General features: G+C 40.0%; 1 protein-coding gene across 3 annotated transcripts in view; it reads left to right on the top strand.

Moving 5' to 3' along the window:
• Nucleotides 1-19,536, top strand: part of Uaca (uveal autoantigen with coiled-coil domains and ankyrin repeats) — a 98,376-nt gene that overhangs the window by 40,181 nt on the left and 38,659 nt on the right. For 2 of the 3 annotated variants that reach the window (XM_017799010.2, XM_008836393.3), the window contains exons 2-5: nt 8,816-8,949; nt 13,465-13,553; nt 17,259-17,323; nt 18,079-18,136. In XM_017799010.2, coding sequence (XP_017654499.1) covers nt 8,816-8,949; nt 13,465-13,553; nt 17,259-17,323; nt 18,079-18,136 — 346 coding nt within the window. Of the gene's footprint in view, nt 1-5,993; nt 6,377-8,815; nt 8,950-13,464; nt 13,554-17,258; nt 17,324-18,078; nt 18,137-19,536 lie in introns of those variants that run through there. The other variant, XM_008836394.3, reaches the window with a different exon arrangement.

The following is a 19,536-nucleotide window of genomic DNA, read 5'->3' as shown; positions in this document are numbered from 1 at the left end:
AAAAATTCTTTTTATATTGAAAACTGTATCATAGAATCATACCATCCTAACCATCATTGAGTGCAGTTTAGGGTTAAGTATGTTCAGTGTCCTTCAGCCATTCTGCAGAATCCTTTCAGCCTATAGAATTGAAACGGAAACTCTGTACCACTGATCAGTAACTCTTCAGTCCCCTCCCTTCAGCATCTGATAAACTGTTCTGTTTCCTGTTCCTATGCATTTAACTATCAAATCAAAGGGTTTGATCCCCAGCACTGTATATATATATATATATATATGTATGTATGTATATGTATATATATGTATGTATATGTATATATATACTTTTCTCTAATGATTAATAATGTTGAGCATCATATTATGTTACATATGTGTTGACCATTTGCATATTATCTTTGGAGAAGTGTGTTTCAAATTCCTTATCTGCTTTAAAGTTGGATTCTGTATTTTCTTATTTATGAGTTGTAAGAATTTTTAGAAGATACTTTCTGTATACTGGCCCCTCATCAGACAGATGCTACTTCTGAGTCTTATGTCTAGATCTTTAATCTTGTTAAGTCAGTAGTTGTATCTGGTGCAAGGTAAGTGTCCAGCTTCCTTTTTGTGTGGGATAACTGGTTTTCCCAAAAGTGTTTGTTGAAAAGGCCTTCCTTTCTCCAATCACTGGTTTTGGTACCCTCGTTAAAGAATATTTACTTATATAATCAAGGGAATTGCTTCTAAGCTTTCTATTCTGTGATGAATAGACAGACAGACAGACAGGAAGGAAGGAAGGAAGGAAGGAAGGAAGGAAGGAAGGAAGGAAGGAAGGAAGGAAGGAAAGAAGGAAGGGAGGGATATTAGATAGATTATTGATAGATGGATAGATAGGTAGATAGGTGAATGATGGATAAATAGGTAGATAGATGATTGATAGATGGATAGATAGATCAGTAGGTAGATGATTGATGGATAGATAAATAGATAGACTTTATGTCAACCCTATACTGTTTTGATTGCTATAGCTTTGTAATGTGTTTTGAAACAAGAAACAGAGACATCCATATTTGAATTTCTGTCTTTAAAGCTGTTTATTTGAGGTTTCTTGAGATTTCATATGAATTTCAGGATAGATTTTTCTGCAAAAAATATGCCATTGAGATTTTGATGTAGATTGTTTTGATCTCTACATGACTTTGAGTAACATTGACTCCTTGCCAACAGCAGGTCTTCCAAATCTCAATACCAAGTCTCTCCCCACCCACCCACGGCTTCTTTAGTGTCCTTTGACTTTTCAGGTCCTGTGTGCATCTCTCCCTCCTTGGCTGAGTGGTTTTTGAATATGTTTTATTCTTTTTGATGCTGTATAAATGGAGTTGTCTTAATGTTCTTCCAGATTATCCTTTCCTTGTTCTTTATCTTATAGGAGAAAGCTTCAATCTTCCATGAGTAAGCATGATATTAACGGCGGACTTTTTATATATGATCATTATTATGTCCAGGTAGTTTCCTTCTGTACTTAGTTTGTTGAGTGTTTTAACATGTATTTATTTACTTATTTATTTATTTACTCTGGCCCTTCATGTGTGGGCACGCCGTGGTACACTTGTGCCACAGTGCACATGCAGAAGTCAGAGGACAACTCTCAGGATTGGCTCTCAGCTTCCTCCTTCCATCATGTAGCCCCCAGGACTGAATTCAGGCGCCTTACCTGCTAAGCCACCTCTCCATCCTGAGTGAATTTTGTTTGCTTCTTTTTATTTTAATTATGGAAGGCTATCAAGTCTTACCAGATGCTTTTTCTGCATTAATTAAGACACTGTCCTTCATCCATTTAAGTTGGTGTATGACACTGACTTTCATACCATGAGCCATCCTTTTGTTCTAGAGATGAATTTTATCAATATGTCATGTGATTTGATCCTATTGAATTTAGTCCATCCCCTAGTGACTGTGATTATTTTTGAAGCAAATATCAGATATCTTATTTTATTTGAAGATAGTGTAGTATGTATTTTTAAAAATAGGGCTTAAAAATCATAACACTATGAAAACAACACTCTCAATTTATTGTAATTGTTTAATGTCACCAAGTATCCAGTCAGTAGTCATATTCCTAAAATAGTTTGTTTATGAATGCTGCTTACGTTCCGCTCCTGTGATTCGCTGTTAACCGTTGTGATGTCACTTTAATCTATACACATTCATCTTTCTTTCTTGCCATATTTTAAAAAGCAATAATTTCAGCCAGGTGTTGGTGGTGCACACCTTTAGTCACAGAGGCGGGGGGATCTCTGCGATCAAGGCCAGCCTGGTTTACAGAGCGAGTTCCAGGTCAGCTGGGGCTACAGAGACCTTGTCTCAAGAAACAAACCAAAACCAAAACCAAACCAAAACAAAACAAACAAAATACGTCAAAGTATAATTTTCTCTCTGGATCTTTTTTATCACAGTCTATGATATGGGTCTGTTCCTTTGTCTCTCTGTTTCTTGTAAATTATTAGGTCCATAGGTTTGGGTAGATTTTTATTTTTAAAGTTCGGTTAGACTATTTCAAAGGTGGTGGCCACCAAGAACACATTGAAGGTCGAGTTATCTTTGTGTGATATCAGCAGTCTTGAGGGATCCTTGATCAGTCACTGGCTGAACAGCAAAGTGAATTTTTTTTTTTTTTTTTTTTTTTTTTACTTTTCCTATTATCCTTATAAAGATTAACTTAAGTGGCTGGGGATGTTGCTCAGTTGGTAGAGTATTTGTCTAGCATATATTGGGTTAGTTCCCTAATACCCTATATACTGGATGTGGTGCCACATGCCTATAATCCCAGTGCTTAGGAGGTGGAGACAGGAGGATCAGAAGTTTAAAGTTATCCTGCTCTATGTAGAGGCCCAGGACAGCCCGAGCTATGTGAGACCCTGTTTCAAAATACAAAGCAAGGGGCTGGAGAGATGGTTCATCCGTTAAGAGCAGTTCAGTTCCCAGCATCCATTTGGTGGCTAACAGCTGTTGTAACTCCAGTTCTGGGACCTGAAAACCTCTTCTGGCCTCTGTGGGTGTGGCACACATGTGGTGTACTTACATATATTCAGGCAAAACACATACACACAAAATTAAAATGAATTTTAAAAAAAGTAAAAAAAAAAAAAACATACTGACATCATTGCCATAGAATAATATGAGCAGGTTCCCAGGAGCTTGTAGGACTCTGCTTACATATGGTCCTGCACCCCTGCCCTGGCTCTTACAATCTTTCCACCCCCTCTTCCGAGATGGTCCCTGAGCCTTGGGTGGGTAAAGTTAAAGGAGTCTTGTCCAAGGACCATCATTCAGCAGACTCTTGATCTTCCTGGCCCTCCGCTGCATGAGGGAGCTTCATTATTGAGAACTGAGAGATTCATTAGTGTTCTCTTCTTTACCCCTGTTCTATGTTCCATGAATCTTACGTGTGGAGGTTGCATTGTAGATGTGTCACTTAGGCCTGGGCAATTTGTAGACAATGTCCGTGTGTGACCAGTTGTGGTACTTGGTAATAGTCTCTGACTGGTGCAAAATTAGCCTTCTTTGATGAGTGGTGATTGGGATATTTGTCTGTAAATATAAGGATACATATTTTGCACATAGTAAGAAATCACTTCAGTCTAGGGATGTTGACAGTCTTGAGGTTTTCTCTAAGATCTGTGTCCATTCCAGCCATGTGTATTTGGTCATGTTTACAGTTCCATACTTGAGTTTCCTCCCATTGAGTGCAATAATGAAGTGAACTTTGTTGATTAATTGGTTGCCCTGAGGTATAGATGACATAGGAAGAAGGAATAAATACTTGGTTTCTTTCTTTCTTTTTTTTTTTAACACCTTTCTTAAATTTTAAAAGAATTTCCTTGTGCTTAGTGACTCTGACCAGGAGTCCTTGTAACTATGACCAGTGCTTTCCAGTTTTGGATATCCTTCTCTGCCTCGCACAGCACCAAGCTTTAGGCATGGGCGCTTTGACTTCATACAGATGGCTTCTCCCCACTGCCCTTGCTCTGTACTTGAACCGAAGCTTTGAAAGTAGAAACAAACTCTCCCACTGATGCACACAGCCAAGGGGCTGCCCAGCTGGACTCTGATGCTAAAGTACATTCTTTGACCACTACTGACAGTGCTTTCTGAAGGGCCCAATGAGGTTTACAGAGTTGCAAAGACAGACCTATGGTGCAGTGACATCGGACCCAGGAGCCAGAAAGACTGTGGAGGGACAGGCAGACATAGGATAATGACAGAAACTGTTGCGCATTTTGAAGAAAAGTCCCCGGCACAGGGAAGAGGGTGGGGCAGGTGGAGTGATGGGCAGTGACTGCTCAAATACGGTGATCTGCTAGGTCTCAGGGGAAGTGACATTTTGAGAGAACCCAGTGCGAGCTAGGAAAAAGCCTTCCAGGGGCCACCAGCAGAGACCTGGAATCAGTGGAGGCTCTTGGGAAGAGCTGTAAAGGGTGAGGGACCAGGAGGGGGTGTGAATAGGCCTGGGACAGTGGTAGCTTGGGACAGTCTTCCTGGAGGGAAGACACAGTCCCATCCAGATCCAGCACTTCTTGTATGGCTTGTCAGTCACTACGGTTTCCCCTTCTGTTATTTTCCCCGTCCTTGCTAACCCATTTCTAGAAAGAATGTGCTTGCTTTGTTAACCAATGGACAGGGCCTGAGTTCTAGCCCAGATTTCCTCTGAAGAGGAGTGAATAGGCTGGGCGGACCTCTGGGTCCAGCCAAGTGAATTCTTTGTGTTATCTCATGTGGTTTGGGAAAAATTCTCATTGTTTGAAAAATAATACATTATGGTGTATGACCTTGTATGCTTTGGAATTGGAATATAGGCCTAATGTTTTGCATTGAACTAGGAGGAAATGGATTTCTTGTGGGCGTTTATAATAGAATTTTCACCAGCCAGCATCATCTACAGTATGGCAGCTCCCTCCTTCAGCTAAACACTCACGTTGTGATGTTTTACATTCCCATGAACCAATTTTCCTGAATGTGTCTTTTTGGAGGAAATATAAATTCTTCTCATGCCATTGTGGTATTTAGAACATGCTAAAAAAAAAAAAAAAAAATGGAAACAAAAAACAAAACACTACCCTGAGCCTGAGGATGTACCGGGCTCGATAATGTGAAGAATGTTGGTCCGATTGTAGGAAATGTGGAGAACTTGTCAAACAAAGTCATATTTATAGTCTAGCTCAGAATCTGGTATGCATTTGCTTCCTTTAGTGTTTAATCAGTTTATTTTATTTTATTTTTATGCACCAAATCCAGATAATTTGACTTTCCACTGATAAAATATTTACTTGTTCTACAGGCAAGGCGCTAAACTTGGAAAGGAAGGGTACCAAGTTAAATTTAAATTTTGTTGAACAGTATTCACCACGATGCTGTCTACTTGCTGTCTTGGCAGTGTCTCTTGTCTCTTCTTGTTTGACACACAGGGAGACAGACTGGCAGCAGTTGTAAGCCGAAACCCAGTTGTATGCAGTGAGCTTGATTGGGGTACTAACGTGGAGAAAATTTCCAAGTGTCATTGTGTGTGTGTGTGTGTGCGTGCGCATTTCCTTAAATGAAAGCATGACCCATTTGCTTTAAATAGAATGTTATATTCTGTTTGTTGAGGCTATTATAATTTCATGATAGATGATCCTAACATTGAAATCACTTTTAAAGACTATTTTGTTGAATAACCAAATTTGCCTGTGAACCTCGGTTGTCACTATGTCATACAAGTTGTTTTGATATAATCAGCTTGTTTCACAACACATTTGAGTCATTTCCCCCCCAGTAGACCTGGGATCAGTTACTCAGAGGGAAAGCATGCATTGACAATATATTCTTAGCTGTTCCTTTCTATCAGCCAGCTGTCAGGGCCTATGGAATCTAAATTAGAATCGCACCAATGGGAAACAGGCCACACGCTGTTTACTGGTCGGTTCGGCCTTGGCCAGTCCTCCTGCACAGCCGCGTCTGGACTGAAGGGTGGATGCAGCAGGATTTGGAGTGCAGTCCAGGTCTTCCAGTGGGGGCCCTGAAAGGGGACGGCTTTGAAAGGCAGCCGCTCACAAGAAAGTAAGAAGGAGGAGTTTGTTCCAGTACCTGACAGGCTGCTTTGTGCATCAGGCGCTGTGAGGCAGGGAGGAGAATTTTCCAGCATTATGGAGAAGGATCCAGAAGATGAAGAAAATATCTCTGGCCATCCAAGCTAAGTGCAGTCCAACATGTGAGGGACGGAGTCCCTGGCTAGGAGTCTGCAGACTTGGCTTTGTGAGCTGCAGAGATTTATAACTGAATGCAGGGGTCTTTCACGGTTGGAACGCAAAACTCAAGCCTGAGCATGATGAACTGTTGGCTTTCTCGAGCTCCTGCGAACAGAGTGGGTATCTCATGCTCCAGAGGACCCTCGCAGAGGCTCTGTGGTCTTTAAAATGTCCTGTGTTAGTTACTGCTGCCGATATCTTTGTACTAGTAATTTTTTTCTGATTTGCTGTGGGAGTTAATGGTAGCTAACTGAGCTAACAAAAGTATTTATTTTTTTCTGGCCTTAAAGATAGAGTGTTAATAACTGAGCAGTATCACTATTAAGTGACATTAGGCCAGGACTTGATGTAGAACTGAACAATCACATGCTAATATGAGACTTTAATCCCATCTAATTTCCTTTTTCTTTTTAAAAGCCTTGGTTCGGAGCTTTGCAATGTGCTAGGGATGTCGGTAGCTTCTTTTCCACCAGGAAGCTTCTGTGGAAATAAAGGCTAATTAAGTCTAAGGATAAACTAATCAATTTAGAGCAACTGTTTGTGTGCTGAGCGTGACCTAATCCATCAGGCATTTGAAAACCCAAAGTTGCTTAGGTCTAAATCCAATACCATTTCTCCAACCAAGCAGTAGGCTGTTTTGTTCTAGCTTAAAGAAAGGTGATCCCTACAGTGTAGTTTAGATTTTGAGCCAAGAAGGTACCATTATTCATTATTTAATTTCAGTCCAACATTTCTGAAGTCTGTATAGATGCTTGAACCAGGCTCCATTGAAAAATTGAATCTCAGGAGTGAGTTAAAAATTGTATGTATATATCTTCTTTCATATTCAATTTTAGTATCTTCTCTTTTAAGTAATTTATAGGTAAATTAGCAGAATTTACTCTAGAAACTTAGTGGTTTAGTGGTTTATTTTTTCCTGGACAGAATAGTAGATATAAAAATCATATTGATATGACATTTAGAGGGTCTGTAAGGAAATTTTTTTTTCTTTCAGAGATTTGCTATATTTGTGGGCATAGGATTGACTTTGTAAATTATGTGAAAACATGAAGATCTTTTTTAAGTTATACAAATAACACTGGATTTAGCATAGAATTTAGCAGTAAGTTAATGAGTTGATGTAAGATTTTATTATAATTTTACTTATATTACGTGTGTGCACATGTGTATGCATATGCATGTGCACCCCATATCACATGTGCAGAGGTCAGAGGAAAACTTGTGGGAGTCAGTTCTTTCCCTCCACCTGTGGGTCCTGGGGATCTAATTCTGGTCATCAGACTTTGTGGCAAGTGCCTTTCCTTACTGAGCCATGATGCCAGCCCCTGATGTAATATTTTAAAAGGCCAAAAATCTATGCACTTACAAACATGTATTTTATTACCTAATATGACTCTTTTCTTGATCTCCTTTCTAAGTGTTATAGTATACTCACACTTACAGCTGTTCACACATATGTATACATATTATTTTTGTGCTCTGACATTTCTGCTGCCTGAGAAAAGACCCAAGCTATTGGCCTTAGGATGTCTTGAAGGCATTTTCTCTACCTAAAGCTAAAGATAACCTTGATGCACTATATATGTATATACACATATATATGTATATACATATATAGTGTGTTTCCTCCTTTTTAAAAAAAATACCGTTCACTTTCCTTTTAAGTACATGTGCATTGAATATTTGCTAAGATAAAAAAAAATCTGCTGGCAGTGACAGTGCCTGCCTGTAATTCCCACACTTGGGAGGCTGAGGCAGGAGAATAGCAAGTGTGAGTGCCAGCTTGGGCTACATAGTGAAATGCTGTCTCTAAAAAGAAAAAAAAGTAGTACTTTAGACTCCTTTTTAGTTTTTTTTTTCTATGTAGAAGTTTCTTTTTATACTAATGTATAAGCATAATGAATCGCTTTTCTGTTGAACACGTGTATGTGTGTATGTGTGTGTGTGTGTGTGTGTGTGTGTGTGTGTGTGTGTGTACTTTGTTGAACAAAGCCTTTGGCCTTTGGAATAGGTAGGGGAGGGGCATAGTGTCTTACAATACACACAGAATTCTGCTGCTCCTAAGGGTGCTGGGAGACAGTAACCAGAGACGGATCTGAAAGTGGGAGCTAGGGAACACAGACCCAACAGAGCCAAGACTGGCCTGGCTCACACAAGTCATTTGATGCCTCAGAGCCTCTTCTCATCTGTTCAGTAGAGATCGTAATTGTAATTCCCTGGGGTAGTTTGAGGTGTTGGTGCTTGGCACAGGGTAGGTGTTCAGTAATTATTCGCTTCCCTTCTTTGGCACAAAGTCAAAGAAAAGGACATCATACAGGGGGAACATTAATATTTTTTCTCAAAAGTTTAAAGTAATGTATAGACACACATTTTTTTTCTAAAAGTTTAGGCTTCTTATATGTCATGTTTCGGGGGGAAGTTTTTAGGAAACTGCTCTTCTGGTGAAGTAGGCACACAAGGGAATTTGGGGCACAGTACTGTCCCCCTCTCTTTTCCTTCCTTCTGTAGACAAGCTCACTAATACAGTCTGCCACTGTTTTTTTTCTTTTCTGTAGCAAGCAGTGGATTGGAATAAATATGACGACCGGTTGATGAAAGCTGCCGAAAGGGGGGATGTGGAGAAAGTATCTTCAATTCTGGCCAAAAAGGGTGTCAATCCAGGCAAGCTAGATGTGGAAGGCAGATCTGTGTGAGTATTTACCCATGAATACATCTCCAAGGACTCTGGTTAGGACCTTGGGATACAAATGACATTTGTGCATTGTGGTTATCAGCTTCTTGATTTAGAAAGTCTTTACAAGAACTGTTACTCTGAACACTTCCAAACAGACTAATAACTGTTCTTGATTTAATGCTCTTTAGTGCCTATGGCCCCTGGTAAAGCCATACCAGCCTGTGGTATTGGGAGTATTTTCATTGATAAGCTTTAACAATTTTTTTTTTGCAATCTTTAGTGTACTTGATCTTTGAAGCAGTCCTGTAAAAGAAGTGAGAAAAAAAGAATTTCCAGACATTAAATAGCTTGTTCTAATTCCCAGAAAAGTCATGGAGCTGGGATGTGAGCCCACACTTTCTGCTTTGGAAGAGTTCTGGAAATAACACTGTCCTTTCTCCATAGCCTCAATTTGATTTTTTAAAAAATTTGTGTAATTAGTTTAAATGAGACTGAGCAGAGCGGGGAGAAGGCAGAATACCTAGGTGGTTTGGGGAGACACAGGTAGTGAACCTGCCCTTTCATTCTGGGTGAGGAGGACTCCCTGCTTGTTTACACACTGATGAGCCAAATGTGTTCCCCACCCATTGCAGATCTTCATCTTTCCCTTCTTGCTGAGGATAGGAGTGGTTGGGTTAAAGGGTAGATCTTGATTCTGTTAAGACTATAATTACAGCAGTGGAGACCTTATCTGGGAACACTTTCAAACTCAGAGGTAAAAAGTCCCATTTCCTAAAATTCCTCAGTCTGATACTTGCTTAAGATTTATTTTTCTTCCCTTCAAAATATTATTAGAAGTTAGATACTAAATATAGCAATGGATATTAGGAAGTGAACTGTTAATGTTTGATTGTGATTACAACTTTGGAATGTATAATTTTTAAATATAACAAGAAAGCAAAATGGGACATAAATTCAGTAGTTGTTTAAGAGCAATGAAGTTTGAAAACTTTTGGGTTTGTAGTGTTTCAATTTTAACAAGTAGCAGTTTTAAAAAATGTTATTTATTTGTATTTTATGTATATGAGTGTTTTGCTGGCATGTAAGTGCACCTGTGTCATGTAATGCCCAAAGAGGCCAAAAGAGGTGTCAGATATCTTGGAACTGGAGTTATGGACGGTTGTTAGCTGCTATGTGGGTGCTGGGAACCGAACCTGGGTCCTCTGGAAGAGCAATCAGTGCTCGCAACCACTGAGCCATCTCTCCAACCCTATTATATTCTTTCATAATAAATGCTTTTGTATTTTTAATTAAACACTATATATATAATAGTATAGGACATGTTACAAATATATCTTCTGTTTATAATTGAAAACCAATTTTATTTAAAAATTTTTGGTTTCCAATTTTGAAAATTTTAAACACAATTTTTAATTTTTAGTTTTGGAAATTTTAAAGACAAAAGTAACAAGTGATTCTTGAACCCAGTGTGTTTCCAAGAGGGAACTGGGGGGTTGGAGAGGATCCCTTGTCAGGCGCTACCCAACCAATCTGAAACTTCAGTCCCAGGGACTCCAATGCCCTCTTCTGGCCTTTTCAGGAACATCCACACATATGTGCACATATACACAGACACACATACATATAAATAAAAATAAATCTCCCAAAGAAACCAGTTTATGCCTATTCATAGTCTCTACAAGGATCTGTTTTCTTCTTACCTCTCTCTCTGCTGAGTATAGACTTTGAGCTCCCAACCTAAGGTGGAGATGGTTTGCCAAGGATCCCTCTGCCAGTTGCAGACTTTTGAGGCCCCCTTCCAGAGTCCCCACCACTCCTGGCTGTCAGAGAGCTCTTCATTCTCCCGACTTATTTCTCTGGAATTATGCAAGGCTTCTAGGGAGAAAGTGGCCTTAGCTCACCTCCCTGGCCTCTCTCTTTTCTCATTTCCTGGGCTTAGTAAGTTTTTATTATCTTGTTAGCTCATCAGTGCCTTCAAGCAGGTGGTTGTAATTTGTGCATCTTTTCTAGTTTTCTGAGGTACTTGTTGCCTAAATTACCTGTGTTCCATCATGGAAGCAGAAGTCCTTGCCTTTAAAAAACTGAGGGACCAGCAAGATGGCTCAGTGGGTTGAAGGCTTGCCACAGAGCCTAACAACTAAGTTGGATTCCCAGGACCCACATGGTAGAAAGACAGAACTCTTACAAGTTGTCCTCTGTGCTCTGCTGTGCACACACACACACACACATACACACACACTAAATAAATGTAATTTAACAAAGAGTTTGCTTTTTATACAATTTCTTTTTTCTTATTTTTTTTTATTTTATGTGTATGAGTGCATTGCCTGCATGTATGTAGGTGCACCAGTGCTGTGCAATGCCTGCAGAGGTCAGAAGAGGGTGTCAGATCCCCTGGAGTTACGCATGGTTGTTAGCTGCCATGTGGGTGCTGGGGATCAAACCTGGATCCTGCTCTACAAGAGCAGCCAGAGCTCTTAACTGTTGAGCCATCTTTCCAGCCTCAAGTGTTTAGTTTTTAACTGCAAAAGAGTATTTCTATAAAGCAGTTTTCATGCATTCTGTACAACCCTTTCTTCCTGAAGCAATCTACTATTTATAGCACAGCAGCATTAATCATGCACTGGTGACTTGCTGTGACTTCTGCCCAAATAGTATATTATCTGTATAATGTGGATCTTTCTTAAAGAAAGAGGTCTTCCAAATTTTCTGAGTCAAAGAATGAAAACAAGCAAGAACAAACAAAAACTGGTGCCTCTAAAATCATTAGGAGACTAAGTACTTTTGTGTGAAGGAAATTCTCACTCCTCCTAAGGTCCTATGGGTATTGTAGGTTCTAATAGCTTCCATGTTATAGGGAGGTTAAATGATGCCCTTGAGGTCTCTGGAGATGACTCAGTGGTTAAAAGCACTGGCTGCTTTTGCAGAAGACTCAGATTCTGTTCCTAGCACCGACATGGTGGCTAAAAACCAGTTCCAGGGGATCCGACACCCTCTTCTGGCCTCTGCAGGCATTTCACATAGTGTACCGCATACATGCAGACAAAATACTCATACACATTAAAAATAAATGATACCCTTGCCTGGTGTCTGGCAGTCCTTAGCAAGTTCCTGGTCTCTAGTTTGCATGTCATCTGTCATAATATTAATAGATTCTCACTGTGTCCTAGTCATATCTGGAAATGAATTTGTAAGCTATTCCCAGATTTTGTGTCTAAGTATTTTACTTATTCAGACATTTGAAGGTCTAACACTTATACTTGGTTCCAGAGCTATAACAGAGAGAAAAGGAGACAACAACAAAATCTTTGCTTTTATTGAGTTTGCTGTTGAGTGGGAAGAGAGCTACAGGCGGTAAAGAATCTGTACTGAGCTTATATAGTGTAAACATGTTAAGTTCTATGTAGAATAATGAAGGGTGGGAGGGGGACTGAGGTACTAAGGCTTCAGGACTTGGGGAGCATAGGACTTCTCTGCTGTGGCCAGGGAAGGAGCCTCCTGTTGAGAGTGATTCTAAATGTGACCCTCACAGGCACCCCCTTGAGCACTGTCATGTCCCTTGTCTCTGGGCATGTGCAGAAGGGGTCCTATTTCAGGTTGACTTCAGTGCCCTTTACCAACAACTCCTGCCGTATTCACCACCTTGGATTCAGTAGTGAATAGTCAGTACCCATTCTTAGTGCACCACCCAAAAGCTTCTATAAATGCTTGTAGAGTAAAGCATCCGGTGATGAGAGAACAGAGTGCTTTGTTTACTGGCATCTTGTGTGCTAAATGCTTAAAGGTAGCTTCTCTTTTTTTTTTTTAAAAAAAAATTCTATTGTTTTATGTTTATGTGTCTGTACATAGGACTGTATATAGGTTTATGCACATGAGTGCCGCACCCACCCACAGGCCGGAAAAGGCATTGATTTCCGAGAACTGGAGTTGTGAGCTGCTGTGTGGGTGCCGGGAACCAAACCCTCATCTTCTACAAGAGCAGTAAGCAGTCCTAGCTGCTGAGCCATCTCTCTAGCCCCCTCCCCTTTTGTTTTTGAGATGAGGTCTCACTATGTAGTCCTGGCTGGCCTGGGACTTTGTATGTAGACCAGACTGGCCTCAAACTTACAGAAATCCAACTACTTTGCCTTCCAAGTGCTGGGGTCAAAGGGGTGCACCATCATGCCCGGCTCAATGTGCTTTTATTAAGCTCTAAGTGCTATGCTTTGACTATCAAAATAATAAATTATAGTGCTAATGATATTATAGTACAACATTTTCTCATTTTAAGGCTGTTGCATATTAAAATCTTTTGCTTGTTCTAATCAGGTATTTCCAGAATGTCTTGACTAGTTAGGCGAATCAGATTTTGAAGCATTTCAGATTTGGAGACTAGACATGATAAACTTGTAAAGGTGTTTTGTTGTTGCCTTTATAACATAGGTGTGTGTGTCCATGTAAGTGTGTGTGTTAAATAAAGAAGGATGTTGGTATACCCTTTAAATTACCTTGTTAGTTTCCACAACTTAACAAATGTTTCGTCTTGTTCAGCTTCCATGTTGTGGCCTCCAAAGGGAACCTGGAGTGTCTGAATGCCATCCTTATTCATGGAGTTGATATTGCAACCAGTGACACTGCGGGTATGTTTCCCTCCATGAGAGGTCCCTGTAGCCCCAGCTGGCCTGGAACTCACTATGTAGACCAGGCTGGCCTTGAACTCACAGAGATCCCCTGCTTCTGCCTCCCGAGTGCTGGGATTAAAGGCATGCACCACCACACCCAGCTCCCACACTCTACAATTACAAATAGGCTTCAATCGCTACTACAGACTGTGTTAGTAACCAACTGAAGGCTGGTGCTGTAGCTTAGTTGGTAGAGTGCTTGCCTAGATTCAGTCCTCAGAACCCCATAAAACTGGGCATGGTGGCAGACACCTGTAATGCCAGCACTCAAGGTAGAGGCAGAAGGAATGCCTCCATTTGGGAAGACGAGAAGGGTTAAACAAATTGTCCTCATCTTTTCAATTTAAATATTTTTTAAAATATTTTATTATTTTCATTTTATGTGTATGAGTGTATTGCCTGCATGTATGTGAGTGTGCCTGTGTTGTAAAATGCCTGGAGGTCAGAAGAAGGAGTCCAATTCTGGAACTGGAGTTAGATGGTTGTTAGCTGCCACATGGGTACTGAGACTCAAACCCAGGTCCTCTGCAAGAGCAGCCAGTGCTCTTAACCACTGAGCCATCTCTCCAGCCTCTAAAACCTTTTTGTAGACAGTTGAAATCTACTTTTTACTTGTCTTCTGCTTACCTGTCTGTCCTTTAAACTCTTACTGCTAAGTTTGTACATATAAGGTAGACCTGTAAGCTTTCGAACATAGCTCTTGGTTTTCTTCAATGGGAGCATTAGATTTTTATTAATTAGGGTAACTATTTCAGTTCCCTGGGACTCTTTTTTTTTTTAAATATATTTATTGTGTGTGTGTGTGTGTGTGTGTATGTGTTTGCATGTGCGTGTGTGTGCAGCACACCAGTGGAGGTCAGAGAATCACTTGCAGGAACTGGTTCACTCCTTCCATTTGGGTCCCAAGGATGGAACTCGTCATCTGGCTTAGTGGCAATCAGCTTTTACCAGCTATCTCTGGGACTCGTAATAGCTTAGTGCTATATAGTTATACTCTGGTAATTAGTTAATTATTGGAGTTGATGTAGAAGAGAGAATTCTCTCAACAAACTTGAACATTTTATCTTATGACTCCATGTATAGGCAAAGAAATATATACTGAAAATCAGCATTGTGTTTAGAAATGGAAGAGAGAGGGAGGGGCTGAAAGAGAAAGATCACAATTTAGTGAAGAAAATCCTTACCTAAAGGAACATCAAATTCTAAATAAAAAATAAAACTATTATCCATATTCAAATGAGAAAGAAGTGTATTTCTGGCTTAACTGTTCCTCTACATCAGTAGAAAGCATAAAATATTTTTAGAACGTTTAGCCGGTTCCTCACCTGAACTCTTCAGATTATTGATTCCAGTTAGGACATGTGTCTCCTATCTGTGTGTGCGCTCTTTCTGTTCTGGACGTTTGTGCCTGGTGGCTGGGTTAGTGGCTTTTGTCCCATCCTTCACTGCAGGTCGAGCTCAAGTGCTTTCCCAAGCTCAGCAGACCTTGCCTCACAGGCCACAGTCCAACTTAGCCGTCCGGATTCTTCCTGTCTTTTGTTTATATTGTCCTTTAGCCACACTTTGATTTGATATTTTTAATTGTTTCTGTCACTAGAATTATCCTTTCTTGAGAATAAAGAACTTTCTTGATTGCTCTATTATAGGTTTTCATCCAGGTATGGATATTTAAAAAAAAATATATGTAAATCTGGGTGTGGTGATACACACCTGTAATTCCAGCACTTGGAAAGCTGAGGCAGGAGAAGTATGACTTGGAGGTTAGCCTGAGCTACGTAGTGAGTTCTAGGGCATCCTGGGCTAGACCCTGTCTCATAAAAACCAACCAACCAAATAAACAACCCAATTGTGTGTGTGTGTGTGTGTGTGTGTGTGTGTGTGTGTATGTGTGTACCTGCCATAGAGCCTGTGGAGGTCAGAGGACAACTTGCTCAAGTCTCTTCTCCTTCCACCATGTGGGTTGTAAGGATGGAACTCAGGTCCACAGACTTGGTGGCAAGTGCTCTTATCCACAGAGCCATCCAGCCAGTCCACTGAGCTGCATCTTCAATCCACAAAATGAAAGAGAGAATGCCGAATATGCATTATCTGGACTTGTTTAATGACCAGGACACTCTATTTTATTTTAGAAAAATATTGGTGGGTCAGGAATGATTAGACCTGAGCACACTTACTACTATCTAAACTAACATAAAACTGAAAGAAAATTCAAAGCCAATTTATCAGTCCTGGGTAATCATAATTTAAGATTTTTTGAGGGCTTCCCCCACCCCCTTTCTCTTTTTGAGACAGGGTCTCACTGTGTAGACCAGGCCTTGGACTCCCAGACATCACCTGTGTCTGCCTCCCCAGTGCTGGAATAAAGCTGTGGCCCGTCATGCCTAGCAATAATCGGAATTGCGTTTACTTCTTTTCTAACGGAAAAATACGAAATGGGGCTATGTATTGAGGTATGCGCAAGACTGGAGAAAAATGAAGAGCGTTAAAGACTGATGTTGCCATAGCCTGGTGAGCCTCTTGTGCTTTGACCATTCAAGCCAGATGTATCTGTAAAGAAAGATAGGGGATATTGGTGAGTTGGCTCAGTGGAGAAAGGCACTTGCCACCAAACCTGATGAGTTCCTGAGGACACACATGATGGAAGAACAGAACTGACTTCTGCAAATGTCTGCACATACACATGTACACACACACAGAGAGAGAGACAGACACAGAGAGAGTAAATTAATTAATAAAAAGCCTTAAAAAGAAATATAGTCAGGAGAATACTTGAAGATGAGACAAGATGGTTCTTTGAAGGTTAATTTTATCAGAATTCGGAGTTGGCCTCTCAGACTGATAACCTCCCCTCCCTAGCCCCTTTTGGCCTTTCCTGTAAAATGCACATTTTACATGAATGTAATGTAACGTAAATGCACATTTTACAGGGATGTAATGTAATGTAAATGTGGCTCAGTGGGTAAAGGTACTTACCACCAAGCTCCATGACCTATGTTTGATCCCCAGGACACAAAGAACCAACTCCATCAAGTTGTCTTCTGGCTACCACACGTGTGCCATGACCTATACATGCCCCCTCATGAACTGCATTTTAAAAATGTATTAAAAAGTAAAACGTGCACATTTGAACTGGCATTATATTTGAACATGTTGTATGGTTTTCAGGACACAGTCTCATAAGGAACTTTGAACATTAGCTAAAACAGAAAAAAAGACATTTCTATGATGACTGGTTTTTAACTTCCTACACTTTCAGAGCCCACACCAGCTATCTGGAAATGTTACCCATTCTGCGCTCTCTTTCCACCTCTCCTCCCCACTCGTCCCTGTCCTCTCCTCCCCACTCGTCCCTGTAACTACCCACTTTGTCTCAGCACTGACACCTCCCTCAGTGCTGGCGATACAGTTGTACCTGGTGACATTTCTCCTGCTCTTGAGGAAAGCCAAGGATTAATTTATCTTCCTGCCTTCAGAGTTTGGGTGTGTGTATTATCTTCCACTAAAATATCAAAGAGGAAGAAACATCTTAGAAACTGAAAGCCTACTTACAAATTAAATATCCTGCCGACTAATTTTTTTTTTGGGGGGGGCTCCTATTTCTATGGAAATTCCTGTATGAAGAAAATAATCCTTCACATAAACTTGAAATGCTTTCTTTCGCAGGGAGAAATGCTCTCCACCTGGCTGCTAAGTATGGACATGCATTGTGCCTGCAAAAGCTTCTTCAGGTAGAAGTGACAGGAATTGCTGGCTTTGATATGTGACTGTAAATCATGCATGTGTGCTTAGTGTCTTTTTGGAACTCGGGATCAAAGAGAATGGTAGGCTCCCTCTGACCATTAGCTTACGTGGTATTTTTTCCCATCGTTTATGAAGGAATGGAAACAATAAGGAACAAATCATGAGGGAAGTGAATCACATTAGTCAGTGTCTTAAAAATAAACAACAAAGGCTTGACCTTCCTGTTGAAGGGACTGGAATTTTCTGTTGTCTAGAATATGGCATAAGATTAAGTACTCGAATCTATATGTGTCTGTGCAAACACAGATGGTTTTGACATGATACAAGCCATACATTTTTATCAGACAATCACAGTATTCTGTGAGTCACTTGGTTGGATGAAGGCTTTGTCACGCTAGTCCTATGATGCCACTTAGAACTATTTTGTTCTTCTCATCTGGTGGTTCATTTTAACTCTTGCTGGGAAAAAAAAATCCCAAACAATAACATAATAACATATTTTCAATATTTCATGCTATTGTAATAGGCCATATGTTTCCTGTTTGGTGAAATATTGTTAAGTTTACAGTTATATGGTGTTATTATATTTGTTTGATGTCAAAATATTTAGTATATTGTCTGAAAGCCTTTACTTTCTTTGATAAGTGGAATATTTTAAGATTAAATAACAGCTGTTCATTTGAGTCTGGATGTTGAATTTTAAAACAAAACTCCCATATCACCAAGTTTCTCTGTTTAACAGTACAACTGTCCCACTGAGCACATGGATCTACAGGGAAGAACCGCACTTCATGATGCAGGTGAGAAAGGCTCCTCATGGCCATGAACGTTTGTAAAGATGTGTGATTGCTGAACATAATCTCAAGGTTTAACATGAATTCATACATATCATATATATAATTAACAGAAAAATTACTGGCATTTTGGTATGCTCAAAATTGAAATTTGGGTTGAAGGCTGATCTTACAGAGGACCCGGGTTCGATTCCCAGCCTCTACATGGCAGCTAACAACAGTCTGTAATTCCCATTCTGGGGGAATCTGACGCCTTCTTCTGACCTCCATGGACATTGCATCACATGGGTGCACATACACAAATACAGGCAATATGCTCATACATAAAATAAGTAAGTAAATAAATAAATAAACAAAATTGAAATTCATTAGTTTATGCTGCTTAAAAAGGTTCATTCAAGGGCTGGAGAGAAGATGGCTTAGCAGATAAGAGCACTTCCTGCTCTGGCAGAGGACATGAGTTTGGGTCCCAGCATCCAGGTCTGGCAGTTCACAACTGCTTATAGCTCTAGCTCCAGGGAACCCAACACCCTCCTCTGGCCTCCACAGGGACTAAACAAATGCACACCCACCCATAAACACATAATTAAAAATAAAATCTTTTTTTTAATGATTCATTCAGCCAATATTTACAGACCAGTCAGATGGAAGATAGAAAGATAAATTGTATTCCTTTTGCCAATGAGAGTCAAGTAGTGTGTGTGCACATGTGTATGTGTGTGTGAGCATGTACACATATATGAGTATACGACTGCATGTACATATGTGTGTATTTGTATGCATGTGTGTGTGCGCACATGCGTGTGTGTGTGTGTGTGTGTGTGTGTGTGTGTGTGTGTGAGAACTGGTAGGAGTGGTAGGAAGGAGGAAAGGCCTTTTCTTTCTCTAAAATACGGCCAACCTAATTAACATGCTGAACCTCATTTTTCTCATTTGCAAAATGCCATTTGTACTTCTGTGACAGGTCTTATAATTAAGCCATCAGTAGTGTCTGGAGCATGTTAATTCTGATTGATGGGAAAGCTGTTTAGTTTAGAGGTACCCATGCTTGGTTTCCTGTCTCCAAATGTGAAATAGTTTTAAAAGAATGTTGACCAGTAAGCTCAGATTTTATGACTCTTACTCCATGTCCAACTTGTGTACGTTTTTATTTTGGTGTCATAAAGAAAGTAAATGAACAAAAGTTGATGGTTAAGTCATTTGGAAGTATAAGATTACCTGACATCTTGCCTGTCTCTTCTACATCTGAAATTCCTACAGTTTTCAAGAAGGCCAAAGAAGAAAACATTTCACTGTCTTTTTCATGTATAGAATGTATTTACCTGGGTTAAGGTGATCTATATTAAAAATATATGTCAAGTGTCAAATTTCCTTCAAAAAAGATTTATTTTTTTTATGACACCAAA

The sequence above is a fragment of the Nannospalax galili genome, unplaced genomic scaffold (assembly GCF_000622305.1).
Source record: "Nannospalax galili isolate Female #2095 unplaced genomic scaffold, S.galili_v1.0 scaffold54, whole genome shotgun sequence".
NCBI lineage: Eukaryota > Metazoa > Chordata > Mammalia > Rodentia > Spalacidae > Nannospalax > Nannospalax galili.
The sequence above is the reverse complement of the archived record's forward strand: the minus strand, read 5'-3'. Positions and strand labels throughout refer to the sequence as shown.